This window comes from Bacillus rossius, chromosome 7 (genome assembly GCF_032445375.1).
Source record: "Bacillus rossius redtenbacheri isolate Brsri chromosome 7, Brsri_v3, whole genome shotgun sequence".
Classification (NCBI taxonomy): domain Eukaryota; kingdom Metazoa; phylum Arthropoda; class Insecta; order Phasmatodea; family Bacillidae; genus Bacillus; species Bacillus rossius.
In genome coordinates this window covers 58,626,518-58,647,309 of record NC_086335.1, presented here as the reverse complement: position 1 = coordinate 58,647,309, position 20,792 = coordinate 58,626,518, and the positions used below count along the sequence as shown (strand labels likewise).

The window sequence follows — 20,792 nt, the reverse complement described above, 5'->3', positions numbered from 1 at the left end:
GGTGAAAACGTAATAAATTTTTGTTACAACACTTTGACATTATATTGGCTGTATACAAAAAGCACTTACAAGTAAATGATTACATAAAATATCTTACCTCATTAGCATGAATAAAATCAACCAATTAGGGCTTCCACCTACCTGTGAGCAGAGATCCAGAAGAAACCAAGCGACTTCGAATGTGCTCAAGATATCCAAGTGGTGTCTGTTTACGGAAAAACATTCAAGTATACGCTGAAGGGGGGGGGGGGGGGGGGGATGATGCATAATTTCGTTGCCCTGTTTAGTTTCTGAACTTTTATTTTTTTTAAAGAGTAAAAATGGCTAAAAACATGAAACATACGGTACAGACTCTTGAAAGCACTGAAAGGACTTGCATTACACATTTATCTTCAGTTCTCCGCCGTGTAATGTAACGCACGACCCGCCAGTTCGGAAACGACGTCGCGCTAAAAGCACCGGCCAACATCGCACTTGCCATCCCGACTCGCCGACACAGATACACCCCTGGGCACACTCTCACACTATAGAAGGAACGGGTGGCAGGCACTAGACACGCATGCACTAGATCGAAAAGACATTCGACAGGAATTTCGGAGAAACTACTTTCGGTCTAGTGACTTTCTGTCTAGTGCATTTCTGTCTAGTACATTTCGGTCTAGTGCCTTACTGTCTAGTGACACCGTCTAGTGACCTACTGTCTAGTGACTTTCGGTCTAGTAACTTTCGGTCTAGTGCCTTACTGTCTAGTGACCTATTGTCTAGTGACTTACTGTCTAGTGACTTTCGGTCTAGTGACTTTCGGTCTAGTGCCTTTCTGTCTAGTGACCTACTGTCTAGTGACCTACTGTCTAGTGACTTTCGGTCTAGTAACTTTCGGTCTAGTGCCTTACTGTCTAGTGACACTGTCTAGTGACCTACTGTCTAGTGACTTTCGGTCTAGTAACTTTCGGTCTAGTGCCTTACTGTCTAGTGACCTACTGTCTAGTGACTTACTGTCTAGTGAATTCGGTCTAGTGACTTTCTGTCTAGTGCATTTCGGTCTAGTGCCTTACTGTCTAGTTACCTACTGTCTAGTGACCTACTGTCTAGTGACTTTCGGTCTAGTAACTTTCGGTCTAGTGCCTTACTGTCTAGTGACCTACTGTCTAGTGACTTACTGTCTAGTGAATTCGGTCTAGTGACTTTCTGTCTAGTGCATTTCGGTCTAGTGCCTTACTGTCTAGTTACCTACTGTCTAGTGACCTACTGTTTAGTGACCTACTGTCTAGTGACCTACTGTCTAGTGGCTTCCTGCCTGCCAGCTCGCAGACAGGCGGAGGAGGGCGGACTCACCTTGACGCCGGGCAGCACGAGCTGCTGGACGGACAGCGAGGACGAGCTGCCCGCCGCGCGCAGCTCCTCGCGGCTGGAGCAGGACCTCTGCTCGGCCGTGAACACGCTGTCGTGCGACACGCTGAGCCCCGCGTGGCCGGGGTACAGCCCCGAGCCGCTCCTGCGACCAGCACCACACCTCCTGCACCTCCCAGGGGTCACCGGCACACGTCCACACTAGCAGCGACACGCTGAGCCGCTCCTGCGACCAGCACCACACCTCCTGCACCTCCCAGGGGTCACCGGCACACGTCCACACTAGCAGCGACACGCTGAGCCGCTCCTGCGACCAGCACCACCTCGCCTTCTGCACCTCCCAGGGGTCACCGGCACACGTCCACACTAGCAGCGACACGCTGAGCCGCTCCTGCGACCAGCACCACACCTCCTGCACCTCCCAGGGGTCACCGGCACACGTCCACACTAGCAGCGACACGCTGAGCCGCTCCTGCGACCAGCACCACACCTCCTGCACCTCCCAGGGGTCACCGGCACACGTCCACACTAGCAGCGACACGCTGAGCCGCTCCTGCGACCAGCACCACACCTCCTGCACCTCCCAGGGGTCACCGGCACACGTCCACACTAGCAGCGACACGCTGAGCCGCTCCTGCGACCAGCACCACACCTCCTGCACCTCCCAGGGGTCACCGGCACACGTCCACACTAGCAGCGACACGCTGAGCCGCTCCTGCGACCAGCACCACACCTCCTGCACCTCCCAGGGGTCACCGGCACACGTCCACACTAGCAGCGACACGCTGAGCCGCTCCTGCGACCAGCACCACCTCGCCTCCTGCACCTCCCAGGGCATTTCTCACGTCTTACCACCAGGACAAAAGTATGTCATCTACAGGGGCGTAGGAACCAGGGGGGACAGGGGAAACGTGTCCCCCTGAACTTTTTGGTTGGAGGGGACTGTCCCCCCTAACTTTCTATACCGTGATATTTTTATTTTATAATATTATTCTGCCCAACTTTATTTGTAATTTCTTCACTCATCAAATTTTATCTTAAGGAAACAATAATAATTTTAACATTGATGTATCCAATGGTTGGATACAAAAACTGCTTAAAAAGTGCTACTTTGTACTTTTAAAATCAAAATTTTCTGGTGGAGGACCGCCGGACCCCCCGTCTTAGTAAGAGGGGAATGGGTTTACATGACATCAAAATCATTATTTGTCTCCCCCCCCCCCCCCCCTCAACTTTATGAGCACAGCTACGCCAATGGTCATCTATTACAAACATATTTACTAAAGATACGGACGAATTAAATTTTTAATTATTAATAAACCCGTTTAAGAATTATGTATTGGTTAAGTGGTTAAGCATAGGCTATTTTTATTTTTAGTAACTATTTAGTTTCTAATTGTAAACATTCATGTCTTATGAGGTAACAATATGGAAAAAATTGTTATATTTAATTAATTTCCTTAAAAAAAAATTTATCTTCCCTCTTACCATGGGTGGAATTCTGTAATTGTAGACTAATTTTTTTTTAAAGTTAGCCAACGACCTTTCTAATGAAAAAAAAAACTCATTAAAATTCGTTTAGTAGTTTAATATGCTGGAACTGACAAAACGACAAACATTTTAAATAACTATATTTTTTGTAATTTTTATCAATAATGTAAATAGCAATTTACAACAGTTTTTTCTTTCTCATAATTTCATCCAAAGTACAGACGTTTTGCCTCGAACAGTTTTATTATGAGGGTAAATTAATCACATAACTTGTAGACTTTTTAAATAGTTTAACTTTCACGAAAATAAATTATAATACACACACATTGCATACGTCTACTATTTGCATAATTAGCTGCCAAAGTTATATTTTTAACGTTTCTGGGCCGTACAAATATGATGAATTTAATGGATTACAGACTGAAACTTATAAGGTGTAATTGCAATGCTAATGACTACTTCATTATGTTTGTATTTCTATAACAAAAACGTATTTTATTTTGCTTGGGTGTCAAAATCCTAACAAAATTTGAGAATTTCTAAACGCCAGGTAAAATTAAAAAATATATATTTTTTTAAGAAATAGCCAGTTAAAACCTTGTTTTCAGTTAGTTAAAACCTTGTTTTCAGTTGTTTTTTTCCCCTTCCTTTATTTGGACGGCCAGAAACGTTAAAAATGTAGCTTTGGCACCTAAATACGCAAAAAAAAAAAGTATACGATGTAATTATTTTTTTCATTTTGTGAAAGTTAAACAAATTTTTAAATGACTACATGTTTAGCAGTATTAACTTAAGAATAAAAGATGGCCCAAAATGAGAGGCACCCCCATCTCAAACTCGCTTCCTTTATCTCTCACTCGCTCTCTTTATCACCCACTCGCTACCTACGTCTCCCAATCGTTCCCTCCTCAAACTCGCTTGCTTCACCTACCACTCGCTCTCTCCACCTCCACACTCGCTTCAACCACCTCCCACTCGCTCCAACTACCTCCCACTCGCTCCTTCCATTTCCCAATCGCTCCAATCACCTCCACACTCGCTCCCCCCACCTCCACACTCGCTCCCTCCACCTCTTACTCGCTCCAACCACCTCCACACTCGCTCCAATCACCTCCACACTCGCTCCAACCACCTCCACATTCGCTCTAGTCAGGGGCTGGGGACCGACCTGCGGCGACAGACGGCCTCGTCGGCGGCGAGCAGCTCGCTGGCGGAGCGGCTGCGGTGCGGGTCCGCCTCGTCCTCGGGGCGCAGCGGGTCGGCGGCCTCGGGCAGCTCGCAGCCCGAGTGGCGCGCCTTCCTCCGGAACATGCGGCGCAGTCCTCGCAGCGGGTGGAAGCGGCGCCGCTTGCTCTCTGCGGGCAGCCGGGCACACTCGCTAGTGGCGGCGGTCCCTGCTTGCCGGACCGAGAAATCCTTGAACGATTGCGGCAGAGAGTTTCGAGGATGAGGCCGGAGATCGCTTCTTCAAGGGTCCTTAATCACTACAGCGCGCCCTGCCTCACTGCCCTGTCCATACGCGAATTTCGTTTGTCTCTAACAAAAACGTACCGACACTTCCCCAGCCATCCTACTGCGAATTTTTTTTTCCCCTTTTCCCCAAGCTGAAACTGCATCTCAAGGGGGGCTCATTTTGGCATAATCAAAAAAAAACATTCAACAAACTTGTGACGAACACTCTCTCAGCAGACTTACAGAAAACAACTTTGTCCATTGCTTTGGAGAGTGCAAAAATTGATTGAAAAGCTGTATGGCTTCTCACGAATATTACTTTGAAGGATATAACACTGAATTGTATTTTTATTTCAATAAATGCGCAATTTTGACAATCACTCTAATTACTTTTGGAACGCACCTCGTATGTGCAGTTATGGAGGTATTCGTGTATGGAACGGGTGTCTGTTCTGAAGTTGAAGTGAAATGATCAGCAAAACATATCGTTCTTGTATAGAAACTTGTTTAACAGCTTGAAAAGAACTCGCGAGGAAGAATGGAACAAATTTCACCATAAGTAAGTATTGTTATACACGTATGTTAACACCACATAAGCACGGAATTAGCGTTTAAACTTCATTATTACCAAAAGATATCTTGCAATCCAGATGAGAAAGATTGAAGGGGGTTAGTAAGGAGAAAATTCTCATTCTGACTTTAATTATTAACATTGCGCATACCCATACTTCCAGGGGCTTTATGTCCAGTACATCGTCTACGCCATGTTTGAAAGACACCTAAAACATTGTGGAAACAGTTTTGAAGGACTGTATTTCACGATACCAACTGTATTTCACAACACCAACTGTATTTAACGACATATATTGTCCAGCATCATTTACGCAATGTTTTTTTTTAATGTTGCAATAGGGCAGCGAGTTAGTGACTTAGCAAGTGACTTCGAATACATCAAAACATGCCACCAACTGAAAATTCTAAACTATATCATACCTATTTAACAATGTAATTTTGTTTGAATTTGCGAAATTAGCGTTGTAACATTTAAAAATAACTCCACTTTTTGTCAGAAATTTTTTAACGCAATGCAATTTTACGGCATTACTATTTTTTTTGTGACACAGTTTTCATATAAATGTACAAATTTAAAAAGATCTGCAATTTTTAATGAATATGTATGTTTTATTTACAAAAAAAGTTACAAAAATATTGTGTATTGGTTTCTTTGTAAACTATCGTCGATACAAAAATAATCGTACATTTGTGCAGGAGATCTTAAATTGTCATTTCTAATCGAACACGATATTGCCTAACAATGGTGCCGCGACCTTCACGATAACGAAGTTCTCGTGTTTTTCTAATCGAACGAACCAAAGTTCTTTAATTGCCTCGATCACGCTCCATGTGCACTGGTGAAACAAAAAATGGACGCTGCAAAAATAAGGGAAATTAGTTTTTATTATAAAGATTTCAATGATCTTCTGACGATTTTTTCTGCTCGAAAGTGGACAATGTGTGTCGCGTAATCTCAGGGTCTGAAGAGAAATGACGAAATGTGCTTATCCAGTGGGCGACGAAATTTTTCAATCACCACCGGCTCACAGCAACGTCCGTCACGTCACCCACATAATCTGACCACTCGACTACCACGGCCCCTGCACAGGAAGTCTGCAGAGTCGGGGTGACGCCGAACTTGTTAACGACCAATCACAACGTCGATGTCAACACGTCGAATTGGGCATTTTCTTGGCATTCAATTTCATCATGGGAGTATATCCCCGAAAAAGGAAGGGGGTAAGGGCCCACCTTGGAATTATAACCCATCTCCCTCTGGAGGCTATTGCAACTGTGGAACTGGAATAATGAACGTAGTAATAACGCCAAAATTATGGTGTAAGGAAAACGATTTAAATATTATAAAGTTTTACGCTTGCTGAATGCATATCCACTGTTAAAAATATTTTCACCTCAAATTTACGAAAAAACACTGGCTACAAATTATCCAGGGATATTCGTTATTTTACGGATTACTTCGTAAATTTACAGGTCCTGAGTTATCTTTCGTCAAACATGAACTCATAAGGATCATCTTAAGAACATTAACTAAACCTTCAAAAACCTTTCAAGTCCACAACAAAATTTGGCTTCTTCTTGCCACGTGTTTTTTTTAACCTTGTTTATAAAGTGATACGTGATTCGGGAGCCAGGATCCATCGTAGTTTATGCGAAATTCTAGTTACCAGGCAATACGGAGACCTCTTCGTTTATTTTAGACGCACTACTCGTTGAAAAGTCCGTAAATTGACTGTAATTTGTAACACTGTAGTCCTAGACCAACCTAGCGAGGCGACATGGGACGTAAGCCCCGCCTACCCGGGCATACTCTCACGGTGCGAAGAGCTTCAGAAGATACCACGCGGTTTGAAAACTGTTCAAGATATCCGAGTGGGGTCTGTTTACGAAAAGCATTTAAGAACGCACTGAGGGCGTATGGGTTTCCGTATTTCGTTTTTAAACTGTAATTTTTAGGAGAGTGAAAACGGCTAAAGCACGTGTTTTTCATGATCATTTTTAGATATGAAACTCCCGATTTTTAGAGCATAGTCTCTTATCCTAGCACCCAAGGGCCTTTTCATTACACCTTTACCTTAATTTCTCCGTTATCTAGGGTTTTGGTTACCGCTCAGATATCACACAGTTACACTCCTGACTAGACGGACGCGCAAAAAACATTGTGCCGCAGATTCCGCTGGAAAAACACACGCCCCCCCCCCCCTCCCCCCCCACCATTTTTTCTTCTCTCGCTCCAACTACCTGTCGTCGAAACTTAAACGCAGAACTCATGTCGATATCGCTTCCGCGTTCGACATCGATTTTTTTTCCGCGCCGTGTCACAGCCCCTATCGCGAGGGTCCTCTTGGTTCGATGCGCCCATGCCAGTTCGCATGCGTCCATCTCGGGCAGGCGTCGATGCTCGGAAACCAAAGCGAGTCGAAAGGCAGGTAAAAAAAACATCTGCGAGAGCAGTTCGCGTGTGTCCGCTTCCTTCCAACCCTGCGGGGAGAAAGGCAATGGCGTAGAGAAACGATCGAAGGTCTGCAGCCTCCAGATCGCTTGCTGATATAAATAATTAGTAGAGGTACGGAAATTTCGCGGATTCATTTGGTCGCAAGCTAGAATGCAAACATTCATATTCATGCGCTGTTCGTGATTGGGCAGCAGTTATTTGGACACACCCCTCTGCGACCTTGGGCCAACGACGTACAGTTATGAGAGAAGTAAGCGAATCAGAGAGAGCCGATTAACAAGATAAAAAAAAAAATTATATTTTGTTCGCTAAGAAATCAGCCAATGTAGAAGCAAACGTTGGTTGGAAGAAACATAAGGCTTTGAAGGTTAGCTTGACGCTAGATGAACTCGCGAAATTTCCGGGTGTCTAATAATTAGGTACTATATCCTCTTGGTAGTCTCCAAGAATGGCGATTGTTCGCATAAAGCTACCTTACTGATGAATAATTATGAAGTGAGAGAGGAATCAAATTTTAATCAGGCATCTGACCGAAAACATTCACCAACTTTGCTGAATTTTTTTAAAATTATTGTCGTAAAGCAAACGGCGTGAAATCTCGAGGAGACTACGCTGGTAATTTCCTGCTGAAGTAAACGCGAAAGTTAGACTTTTTTCACAAACTTTACACTAAAAAAAACTAACCTACGTTAAAAAAAATGTTAGTTTCAAATACAGTTTCTCTGGATGGTATAAACTCGTAACAACACACATCAGCGCATACTACTGAAAATCTGTACAAAATATATCGCCTGTTGCAATTTGTTTTTCGATAAATATAAAAGTTTTTATGTCAATGAATGACCCTAAAATAGTATATCTTGGACGGACCACGATCTCACCAATAAAAATAGAAGAGATTTTATGATTTTTGCGACGAACCTGAGTGTGGCGTACGTCCATAAAAATGATTTTAAACCTAGCTTCCCCATCGCGCGAATAATACAAAGAACGAAACAGTTTTCCGCCTTCACTTTCACAGGAAAAACTGAGGCAATGTTTTTGTGTGGATTGTACATAATTTTCGATTACTATTTGTTGAGGGATCACCAGCCAAGTTATCTGGGGTTAAACTACTTGTGAACACGCTACATGAATATACATAAGAAAATTTGCGTGCCCTTTTTTAAGGCCACATTACGTATGAACGTACAATACTTCGCGTATTCGTTAAGTTTTGCAACGTACTTGCTGGTTATCAGTGTGACAGTCACAGAATAAAAAAAAAGCTTGAGGACTTAAGATAACATAAGAGTGATTCTATCTACTTATCTGAATGCTTACAGAGAACTCCGAACAAAGAACTTAGCCGGCAAGAGAGTTCGGCATCCGATTCAAAACACAACGAACAGCTGAATCATTACAATGGTCGATAATAGTTATCTACGCTGATAAAACAAAGCCTTCGACCGACACTACAATGAAAACTTATGCAAACACTGCCAATTGTGATCTCATTCCGCAAGCTAAACAACCGTTGCATACGGTTGAACTATTTTCAAACCCCTCACAAAGTTCTTTCATTACGTTAAACGAAGACTGGCAGAAAGTTTTTATTTTTAATTCACAGCACGAAGTAAGAGTAATAGTAATAAATAAGTTGATTTTCAGAATCTGTTTCAATAATTTCACATAAATGTTTTTAAGGCTATTAATCCATTAATTAGTAAAATACAATATATATGCATATATTGTTAGTTTTTTTTTTAAATTTATTGTAGGTATGCATTGTGTCTGTGCATGTACCTATCTGTTGTCACATTTTCTTACAGTGCATTTCTTTTTTAATAGTGCCTGCTTGATTAGATTCGGAAAAAAACTGATAAGCTGATGCTTTGATAAATGAATAAATGATTGAACCACTGATTGAACAGACGCATGGCGCAACAGCCATGAGAAAGTTGCAATTTTGATGGGAGTTGGAAACTGTTCATATTTATTTATTATATGGTGTTAGGAAATTATCAATATATCAATTCGCCCAGATAATTTTTCTTTTAAAAAACTACCATAATATTTTTTTCTAGGTAAGTGATTCGTAATAAATAAATATGAAAAATTACTAATTGATTTTTTATGTTCCTTAAATGTTGTTTACTAAAAGACCATAACATAATACAATTTTTGAGTAGAAAAATAGCGTTTACAGGCTGCTGGATAGCTGTCACGGGAAAAACATAATTAATATATTCATTTACTTACACTGCCACCAGAGGTTATTTTAATAGTGAACTTTCATTGGCTAACGCTAATACATAAGAATTCTATTGTGAGCCGAATTCGCACAGGTCGTGAGCATGCACTCGCTCAAGTTTTATTATTGTGAACCCAGTCAAAACGCACGAAAATGCCTAAAGTGCAAATGCTTTATAAAACACAACAGAGCAAAAATATTGCCCGTGCAGTTCTGTTAGCTAAACACGCAACTCCGTTATCGTGAAGGTCGCGGCACCATCATTGTTCGACCATAGCGTGTTCGATCAGAGATCACAAATTTCGAGATAACTTACCGAATGCAGACAGCGATACACGATTATTTTCCGTAACCACGATAGTTAACGAAGAAACCAGCTTACACCAACACGCGGTAATTTAATTTTTTATTTTTTTCAAATGGAACGGAATTATTTATGTAAAAGATTACACGTATTGGAATGCTCCGTGTGGTCCCAGTACCTCCAAACGTTAAAGTTGTTTGTAAAAAAAAAAAAAGAAACTTTCCAGTTTTAACTGCGCACATTAATAAGCATAATAAAAAAAAGGTCCAATCATCGAAACGATCGATTATCTTTTACAAGGTTTTAAAATAAAATTATGACTGAATGAGAAATCAGTTAATATTTAATTATTTTCTCGAGAGAGAAGAAAAACGTATTTCGTATACGCAAAAATGACCATCGCCATGAGTTGTACCAAAGTTACAGTATATTTCTCGTGGTGTTGGAAAGGAATCTGCTGTGAAAGCACGGAGGGTCCGGCACACCCGGTACAGAAGGAGTGTCCACAGAGAGAGCAGGCGCGAGAAGCACTCCGGTCTCGCCCACACCCAGAGCACACACGGCACACAGCACACAGACCCTCGACAGCGCTGCTACAGGCCATCGGGCAACTCACCGCAGGCGAAGAAGCCGCGGGTAAGGACCGCGCCAGGCTGCGAGGCGGACTGCAGGCTCGTCGGTTATCTGACGAGAGATAACACCGCGGGCCTGATAGGCAGGCACCGTGTGGCCATTAGCCTCCCCCTCCCTCCACCATCACCCTCCACCCACAAACACCCCGAGCAACTATCGAGGGCCCTCGTAGCTGATGCACTTCTCCAACCGCGCCGGTGAGCGAGGCGAGGCCTCTGTCGAACAGATCTCCCGAGTCTGCTCTTTCCACACGATTGCCAACTGCTGGCTTGGCGACAAGCGAAAATAACTGTTCGAATATTAGCATAACCCTGCAGCGGAATACGCATAAAAAAAGGGGGGAGGGGGGAAACGAGGAAGGGAGGGATTAACAATCCCCTTCCCCTTCGAGATCCTTTAAAAAAAACACAATTCCCAGCAACAAACGTAAATAATTTGAAAGCAAATTAGCAAATTCCCCAAACGCCAAATTAAATTCTGCGTACGCTCCTGGACCACCTGAAAAAGTTATGTCGATGCAAATAAAAGTTATTATTATTATTGATGAATAATCTAATGTTGGTAGGAGATTGCTGGACAATGGTAGGAAATGCCCAAAACAAGCAATTTTCGTGCGAGCGAGCGAGCGATTGCTTGATCCCGGCTGAAGGAGCGCGCGGCGGGCAGACGTTACCTGAAGACCTCGCCGCGGCAGTCCCTGGTCGGCGGCCGACTGCGTCCTCCGCCTGCCTGGCTTCCCAGCGCTGCTCGCGCACCGTGAATCCGCCCGCGGCGGGTCTCAAGCAGCTCGCACGACCTCCTCGGGCGACCAGGGCGCGCCCCGCGGCGGCCGCGCCAACTTCGACCCGACTCCCGCGGCTCCCGAGGAACCCACTGCTCGGTGTGGGAAGCCTACAACTCACGTAGTTTCGGTTCCCTACCACGTTCGTGCAACTTCAGATTTCTCTCAAAAATTGAAATTTAAAAAAAATCGAAGGGTTAGGTTAGGTTAGGTTAGGTCAGTCACAACATGCTTGTTTTAATTGGAAACTTCTGATTTAGCGGCTGAAGTGGCGTTAATACCAAAACGCAAAACTTCGGAAATCTTCGGAAATTCTTGCCGGGAACCGAAACTACGTGAGTTGTAAGGCTTCCCGCTCGGTGTCGCGGAGTTAAGGCCCCCCCCCCCCCCCCCCCCTTTCCAACACGATCAGTCTGGACTCATCAGTCGGGACTGCGACCCATCGACAAGAAGTGCAAAGACAACTACTGGGATATGAATTTACAGGAAAATCCTTTAATTAACAGTGATGACAACAAAAACGGAATGACTTAACTCAAAGTGCGATACGGAGCCTCGAGAATATGTTTGTAAGTGTGTGTGTGTGAAGCCGTTTAAAACTTCGTCTAATTGTTGCGCCATGTTTGTTAGTTAGACGCCCGAAGCATTGGAAACAACGAACGTCCAAAACAACATCGTGGAAACAGTTTTAAATTACTTTTTTTTTCTCTCTCCGTGAAAATGACTTGTTTTTAACTATGGAGATTCTAATTCATACTTAGTAACCATCATCTGACACTGTCAAGCACCATTCCCGCACTGTTTTTGGGCGTGTGGCGATGGCGAGGTTGAAAAAAGTGACTTCAACTGTGTCACAGCATGCCGTCTCCTGGCGATTTTCTAACTGCATGTTCACCAATGGACTTTCACCAAATATCGTAATACGACAATATGAGAAAAACTGGCCAAACTAAAGGTGCACATATTGGACATTTGTTTGTGAGAAACACTAGGTTAGTTTACCTTCAATATTATGCTTCCGGTTATCGAGTTTATTGTGGTTCCAGAACCGCGCGGCGCAAGGAGAAAGGAAAAGTGGAAGAGCGCGCAAGGCTCGCTCTGCAGCTTCGCTCGACTGGTTCGCGCTCACAGACGCCCGGCGCACCTCCTGGGGTCGTCGACCGCAGAGGTGGGAGGAGAAAACCCGAGATCCACTGACCCCGAGTCGAACGCCCGAATAATCCACGTTGGAGCATTATTTTTTTTTTTTACTTCAATTACGTCGACAAGCACGCCGTCTCCTCGCAATTGCCGACTCCCATGTTCGGGACTGACCGGTGGGTCAGTGAATCGCAGGCTCACCTAGAAGAAGGTGGTAAAGGTAGGAGGGGTGGAAGAGGTTTGTAAGAACACGCGAAGAGGGGAGGGAAGAGAAATCAGTTCGAGGGGCGAAGGGGGTGTAACGAGGAGGCGGGTGTTACGAAACGATCGGCGCGGTTCAAGTGCCGCGAAAACAAATCTCGCTCGCGCCCCGACCACCCGCGACCGTCTTTGCGCCTGAAGAGAGCCGACCCGTGGGCCCGCGCCGCTGATTGGCCGCTCTCGGAGCCACGGGCGTTGTTCGCCCTTCCTCGCTGCCGCCCGGCTGTGGCAGGGCGCAAGCTTCGCGAGCAACGCAACGCCCGATAAAAGTTCAATACACTGCAAATACTTTACGTGAAACTTCCTTGGGTGCGATGAGAGTAACATTTCAAATTTTTTTTTCATAACCTAACTAAAACTAAGTGTCTTTTGGTTAGGGAGAGACTTAAGTGCGTCTCAGACCGAAACCTATATGTCTTAGACATGCTGGGATTAACCTTGCAGGAGGGGTCCAATGACAGCGGACCAAGAGGACATCCATAAGTTTTTACAGTGTAATAAATCTCGAACACGATACTTTTGTGGACAGACAATTATAACTTTATAGTGTGAATGTTATAAATAAAACTGTAGTTAATTAACACGGCTATTCTTTTCGAACGTGTTTTTCCACACGTAACAATATTATTTCATATTAATTACTCTGCCAAACTAAAGCATGAGAAGTATTATACCGGCGAAGAACAGCTTAGAGTATGCGTGCCATCGAATCGCTCTTTCATAAGATCCACAATTGACTCTCGCAACTGGAGCTTGGCTCGACAGTAGCTCTCTCTACTGCTCGTCTCTTACCTCGCACATTGCCTCGCACTTCTCACTCGTACGTCGCACTCCCAGATGCTTCGGTTCCCGATGCAACCAGTCTTCCCGCACGAGGCCCATCACTCGACGTCCTCCTTCGCTCACCAAGGAGTCAGAGGTTGGCGTCGCTCTTTTTATACCCCATCAGTCCCCTTCTGGAATGGTCTCGCACCACTTCGAAGTGCCACGTCCTCAAGGTCGACATGACACCCGAAGCTCACAGAACAATGGCGTTCTAGTTACGCCACTTCACGCAGACGGGGGTTCTGGGAACGTGCGGAAACATGCAGAGCCGCAGAGAATCCTCCGATCTCATCGAGAGAGCGCAGAGGAAGGTATGGGCCGGGGGAGGGTGCAGCGTGGTGCCGTTGCTATAGTCGAATTATAAGATAATAGACCTCGTTCCACTCGCGGGCTGGTTGACGTTCTTCTCGCTGCAGTCTCGTAACAATGTCCCCCTCCTTAAGCATGTCCGTCCTTAACACACAACACATCTCTTCCAGCATATTCCCTCAGTCGGTCCAAATGCACCACCACTTTCATTCGTCATCTCTTTCCTCTCTGGATGCGGTGTACCACATCATTTAGTTGTTTCAACACTTCATACAGGCCTTCCCACTCCGCTTGAAGTTAAGGGCATGCGCCTTTCATTTCTTTAGAGTTGCACAGCCACGCCAAATCGCCTTCCTGAAATCTGGTCGAGTTAGCCTTCAGGTCGTACCTTGTCTTCATCCGGTTTGTCGCTAAAAAAAGTTTTTTTTTTTTTTTAAGAGCCTCATCGTTGTATGAGTGTCATACGCTCCTCCAGATGCTGGTACGTTTTCCCAGGCAGGCGGAGCCCTTATGTTCGTGTTCGGTAAAAACCTTCAATCACAAATTAATGTGTGATTAACGAAACATTGTGACGAAGAAAATAAAACCACCTTTATTTCAAATAAATTTTTATCTCACTACAGGTACATATTTTTGTAGTTGTAAAGTTCAAAGTTAACTAGATTTTGTGCATTTCACTGACGAACTAAATATAGTTAATGTTATGAAAGAAAAAACGTTTTAATCACGTCAGAACGATTTTTTTTAAAAGAATCGCAAGATCGCTGAATGGATACGGCGTACAAGATGTGCCCACATGTTCCCGAATCCCAAAATAGATGTAAGTCAAGCCGTCCAAAAACACATTTAGAAATTGTTCATCTGTTCATACTTGCGTCACCAAACCCCGCCGTTTCCTATTGAGTAAATGTATATATACCAGTATGTTTACGATTGACGTCTGTCACGACGTTTACAATTCCCTTTGCAACATAAACTCGAACTGAAAGGAAGAAATGATGTCACTAGCCAATAAAAATAAGGCCATGAGGACGATTAGCTAGCAGATAATTTAGTATTCACTGCTGCTTGAATATTGGGCTGCGTATTTTGAACGAATAATTTGTTGGTATGACTAAGTTTTTATACATGATTTTAACTGCCTTATTTTGCTACTTAAAACGACTTTATGAATTCATAAATGATAGTTTTCAATCTGGTAATCCAAGAATACGCCAAACATTAGTTATTTCATTAAGTCCACTTAAAGATATTCCACAGTAGAAGCATTGCATTTTGTGTTTTATAATAAATTTTGTCGCCAGAAATTTATTTGTAAAAAAGTAGAGCAAATATAATATATAGTTAAAGATTTTACCCGAGTGTGTCATGGTCTCTATTTATAAATTCTTGTCTGGTTTTCCACAGATGGGTATTATATAGCTACCAAATAGAGTCTGTGGTCTCGTTTGTGAAATAGTTAAATTTAAAAGGGATAAAATGGCATTTAACGGTGGAGGGGAAGGGAAATACTTTATTTCACGAGCTTCGGGATCCGCTAGCGTACCGACGTAAAACGCAGACTTTGCATTTTACTCTTGGCAAAGCGATAATGAGCCGATACACATATTTTTAGGCGAAACATTTTGCACAGAAAAAAAGGAAATTATTAGAACACCAAGTTTCGTTACAGCTTAAATATTTATTTATAATTACCGTGTGCTAACGCGAATGCAGAAAAGACTTAATTCTTGCTGTTCATAAAAAATGTACTACTTTAGGTTGTTTCTTAAACATTTATATATGTTACGCTGACACTAAACACAATATTGAGATCAATCTAGTTATCACTGTATTCCAAAAAGTAAAATCGTTTTCAGGTTAAAAAAAAAATAGCCAGTCATGGGGACTGTCAACAGAAGTGAAAACTTAAAACTTAGTTTTTAAATGTGTAATATGACATCCTTTCTACGTCAAATGTACGTAAGAAAATTATTTTGGTATTATATCAGTACGATGTCAGCATGATATCATTTATCCTTACATCATTTTTTAGTCACAACAGATGTCGGTGGTATGTAAAAATTACGTAAAAATTCATTACCTAGCTATGACTTACCAGTGATGTGAGACCTAGGTCATGTATTCACGTGGTCAAATTAACTTCACTTACTGCTACTACAGCATGTCGGTGATGCGAACTCACAAGATTTTACCCATCCAAAAATCGCTCAACGCTGATAAAGAAGTTTTCACTTCAAATATATTTGTAAGGGCACAAGCTGGACGGAAATATTGTCACGTACACAGCTACACTCGTATCAAACGTGCCATTATGCAACTTGGACTGGAAAATTGCTAAGTATTTTCGCTGTAAACATGTCAGTCAGTTATGACTAGTTCCTGACGTGCAAGATAACGCAAGCCACGGTCGCGTATCAGCCACGCTCGCACTCGATCCATCAGCTTTCTCCCTTTGTGAAGCAGACGGTCTTTTCATCGACAGCTGGCGGCAGAAAATGCGGCTCAGCGAGGGAAAGAAATGCATTTTGCAACGGATTTTACGCATTTCGCCTCGCACTTTCCAGTCTGTCCTCGTGTCTCGTTTCCTCTCCTATAGTGTGTTCCACGCTTAGTTTACAGGACAGAGTATATGGTGACCACTGTTGACACGATGATACTACCCGACGTGTTAGCATTAAATATATTGTTTTATATATAATACTTAACCATAATAAGTTTAAATATATATATTTTTTTAATTGTACCATATAATACGAGGCGTGTCCAGAAAGTAAGCACCATTTGGTCTCTAAAAAAATATAAACTCATGTAAAGAAAGATTTTATTGAACGTTTAAGTTTACTGCATATCTACATCACATTTTCATTCAGTTCCAACGCTCTACCAGTTTATTTAGCCCCTCTGTATAGAAGTTCGCCGTCTGAAAATTAAACCAGTCGAAAATCGTAATTTTTTACATTTTGCTGTAATTGTTGACTCACGTTTCATTAAATCAACCAAAATGAAGCCCTTTTCGTCCCCCCTCCCAAAAAAAAATATTTTCCCGGAGATGTTAATCCAGCGCCTGTGCTTATGCTACACGCATAGCGTATTGGAAGTCCATGATGCCTATGGCCGAGGCGTCGTTCCCTTACTAGGCAGCCTCTTTTATAAAAAAAACTGACTCGAAAATTAACACTAGTAGTTATTTATGTTGGGGTGTTTTTAGCCAACACGTGCATGCTGGTGCACCCTTAGAGCTGATGTGATGTATGTCGTGCTTCAGTTCGAAGATACCTTGGAGGAGGAGGAGTACGAGGGGAAATTCCCTATTCCCCCTCAAAAAAAAAGGGTTAGATTTTTTTATATTTACGGGTACTAATTCAAGTAACAATTTCATATTTGTGTGTCATTATTCCAAATGGGCTTTTTTTTTTCACTAAAAATAAATTTATAGACAAAAATGGCATGAAATATTATTTCATACAGTTCAAGAACCCATTATTTTGTGTGAATGAAAATAAGGGATATAACTTTACAGCGTAAAAAATGTCGTACTTATATCGAATCAATTTGTGACATAACAGTGGTGTTCCCTTCCCCTGCCCCCCTCTCTGAGTCCACCCCAGACTGAATCACCCCTGCATGACACGTGTGAGTACATGGTCCGCTCTTGGACAGTTGCTGTCGAACAACAAAAGAGAAACTGCAGATAGGCAGTTGGCGAGCCTGGAAGTCCCGCCGCTATCAGCCACACGACGCCCGGGGCTCTCCAAGGACCTCCGAGGGGACAAAGAGCCCGCGGGGCGGATGGAGTCATCGGGGTGGGGGACATGTGGGGGGGAAGGATGTCTGGGAGACCTCGCCTCCTTTCGGCCGGCCGCTATCTGGCCTCGTCCGAATGAATCCTCCCGACTGCGAGAGACCCCGAGTCATTTAGGTCGGTATTCCAAGACGTCCGGGTAAGGTAGCGAAGAAAACACTGTCACGTTGGGACACAAACAACGTAACCTTAAACTCGCGGGCCGTTTCCCCCGAACGTATCCAAAAACTCGAATCACAATATAAGGTAACAAAATCGGCAACCTTTTTTTAACACGCCGGTGCCCTGCGCGAGGCTAGGAAAACTGGTTCCAACGCATTTTATAGCGGACTTTTTCGCATCCATCGATACAACTGTTAAATACTAGAGATATCAGCACCATCGCACAAAAAAAAAATTTTTTCTCAAGTATGTACTGTTTTTTTTAAGTTGCGATTATTTATTGTCATTGCCGTTAAAGTGTACGAAATGTATTCCAGAATGGTTTCGTTCTTGTAAAGTTTTCATTTAGCACACCAATACGTTTGGTGCGTAACCCCCCCCCCCCCCACCCCCCCAATGTTCACGAAATTGAATATATACGAGTTAATAGCACCACACGCGGGTTCGCCATCTCAACGAAATCACAAAAAAAAAAGAAGTGAGCTCTGCGCATGCGCGCAATTTGGGCAACAGATCGGCAACGCATATGACACCAAAATCCGTTCCCTAAAAACAAGGGACTGGCCGTGTTCTATCGTGCCCGAGGAATACGGTTAGGGTACAGGTGCAGCATATTCAACAACTGAACCCTTATTTTTATGTCTTGGAATACCGGTCATAGCACCATCCCATATGAACCACGGACAGTGTCGTTCTATGGCGTGTCAACAATTGCATCACTAGGTTATGGAATTTAAGTCCTCGGGTGCAAATAGTGATAACCAACGTTCTTGTGAATTGTAACGACAGCAGATTAAGTAAACTGCGAGAGTAAAATTTTTGTTTGTGCATTTTTCCAAGAAAATTTACACAGAAAACTAAACTTAAAAAAAAACTTCACGAATAACACTTGAATCGGGAATTACATTTTATTTACAACGAGGTTCAAAACAAAGATTGACATGAGCTAACATTGTTTGGAGAAATGACAAAAAATAATAATAATAACTTAGAAAATATATATAGGTATATACCGAAATCTTAATATTCAAGAAAAAACTGCATGCAGGATCTGGCAACCTAAACAGAAACTATCATAGTACTATTTGACAGTTTTTTTTTTACTTTTTTACTCATCTCTGTATTTTTTCTGGCTTAATTTCTCTCACGGTTATTAACTTCACAAAAAACCTCCGCGGCCGAAGGGCGTACACGAGGAGGAGAAATGGATTACGGGAATATATAACCACTTCACCCTCCCCTTTGAAATCTTAAATAATCTGTCACAACAACTAACATAAAAAACTAAATTTAAAATTTAAAATACCCCTCAACTTTACAATCTTCACTTGAAGCTACTATTAGTAATTAAAATGCATTAAAAAATATCATCGTATTTTATCATTGTTTAGTTTTTGTAGTATGTACCATAATACAACATCCATAATACTGCATCAGGTCAAGGTTGCCGTGTTCTTGCGATATCATTGAAGTAACAGGAAACCAAATTTCTCAGACCAGTGGATGTTACTCACATCCCTTCATCAACTAGAAAAGAGCTGATGATCTTCAAACGGCTGAAAAGAACACTCAATCAAGTCACCTTAAAACAAAAAAAAAAACAAAAAAACAAAAAATAGGTTCGTTTGTTTGGGAGCTACGATGCCACATACGCGTACACAGATCCACAAGTTAAACTTAAATCACTCCTCTGTTTGTGTCGGGTATTAAAAAGTAAAGAATTAGAAAGCAACCAGCGTGTAAAGAGGTAGATGGTCTCTCTCTCTCTCTCTCTCTCTCTCTCTTCTCTCTCTCTCTCCGCCCCGTCTTTCTCTCTCCACTCGTTCTCTCTCTCCCTCCCTCCCTTATTTCTCTCTCTTTCTCTCTTTCCATCTTTCTCTCTCTCCCTCTTTGTCCTACAACCCTTGTTTTTTTCAACTAGTTGCAGTTATGGTTGATCGTATCAAAAACTTATTCCGACTTTGGTATTACTCGTACAGTTATAATACGTTCAAACGGATGTGATATTTTCCATATTATGGTAGTTATAGCGATTTTTCTGTTTTTAAAAAAACCTGCCCCATTTCTACCCCTCTAGTCGGATATTGACCATTAACAGAGATTTTCCACAATTATTTTTCATTAATCAATTTGGAAGTGATTTGTGAAAATTTGCAACAATTATCGTGCTGCAAAAAAAAGCGATTATTTATATATTTGAGTTGAAAATGTTTTTGAGGTCAATGGAACATGAAATGAAAATCTTACTATAAAACTTTTCCGAAAGTTCCACTATGGTAACGGATACAAGATACAATATATAGTATTTCTTTGAAATCTACCTAAATTGGCTTCACACACATACCATGAAATCATGCACTAAGGCATTGAATATATATAATTATATACATATAATTATATACATATAATTATATACTATATATTATTATAAATTATATATATATATATATATATTCAAAGACTAAGGCCACCGCTCAGTAAAATTTAAAAAAAAACACTACACATCTGCGATCTATACTGTGGAACGTAAACTACTTAGTCGCGACACCTGTTGGATACAATGAGAAGTCAGATCTAAAGCGCGCAGTCACGAGCAACATTGCCAACTTAACGATTTTGTTACTATTTGCGTTACGTTCACAATGCGTTCGGCGGTAATATTTTTCGTTTAGCAACTTGTTTCCTGTATATAAAAGTATTTTCAAATTATATGACACGATGGAATGTTTAGCAAAAATATACAAGTGTTTTGGACTGTTCGTTTTTTTTTGAAAACTACGTCACTTAAATAATTAAAAGAATAGTAAAATACTTTTTACTCTGTATAGGCCTATTACTTGGTTTAGCATTTGTAATAAAAAAAATTTCTCACAAGTTTTTTTTTATCATATGCATGCATAATTACCAATCGTAACTTACGAAACAATTACGTAAATAGTCATTAATTCGCAGTTTTTGTAATCGACAGTAAAAAAAATAATACTATTTTCTTCTTAAAATTTTCGTAAGGATGAACGT

At 42.1% G+C, this 20,792-nt stretch overlaps 1 protein-coding gene across 3 annotated transcripts in view; it reads right to left on the bottom strand.

Annotated features, from left to right (window-relative positions):
* The window catches only part of LOC134534122 (uncharacterized), a 259,877-nt gene that overhangs the window by 104,527 nt on the left and 134,558 nt on the right, over positions 1 to 20,792 (bottom strand). For all 3 annotated transcript variants that reach the window (XM_063372209.1, XM_063372201.1, XM_063372202.1), the window contains exons 4-5: positions 4,010 to 4,196; positions 1,336 to 1,495 (exon numbers count right to left, since the gene is read on the bottom strand). In XM_063372209.1, the coding sequence (XP_063228279.1) occupies positions 1,336 to 1,495; positions 4,010 to 4,196 (347 nt within the window). The remainder of the gene's footprint in view (positions 1 to 1,335; positions 1,496 to 4,009; positions 4,197 to 20,792) is intronic.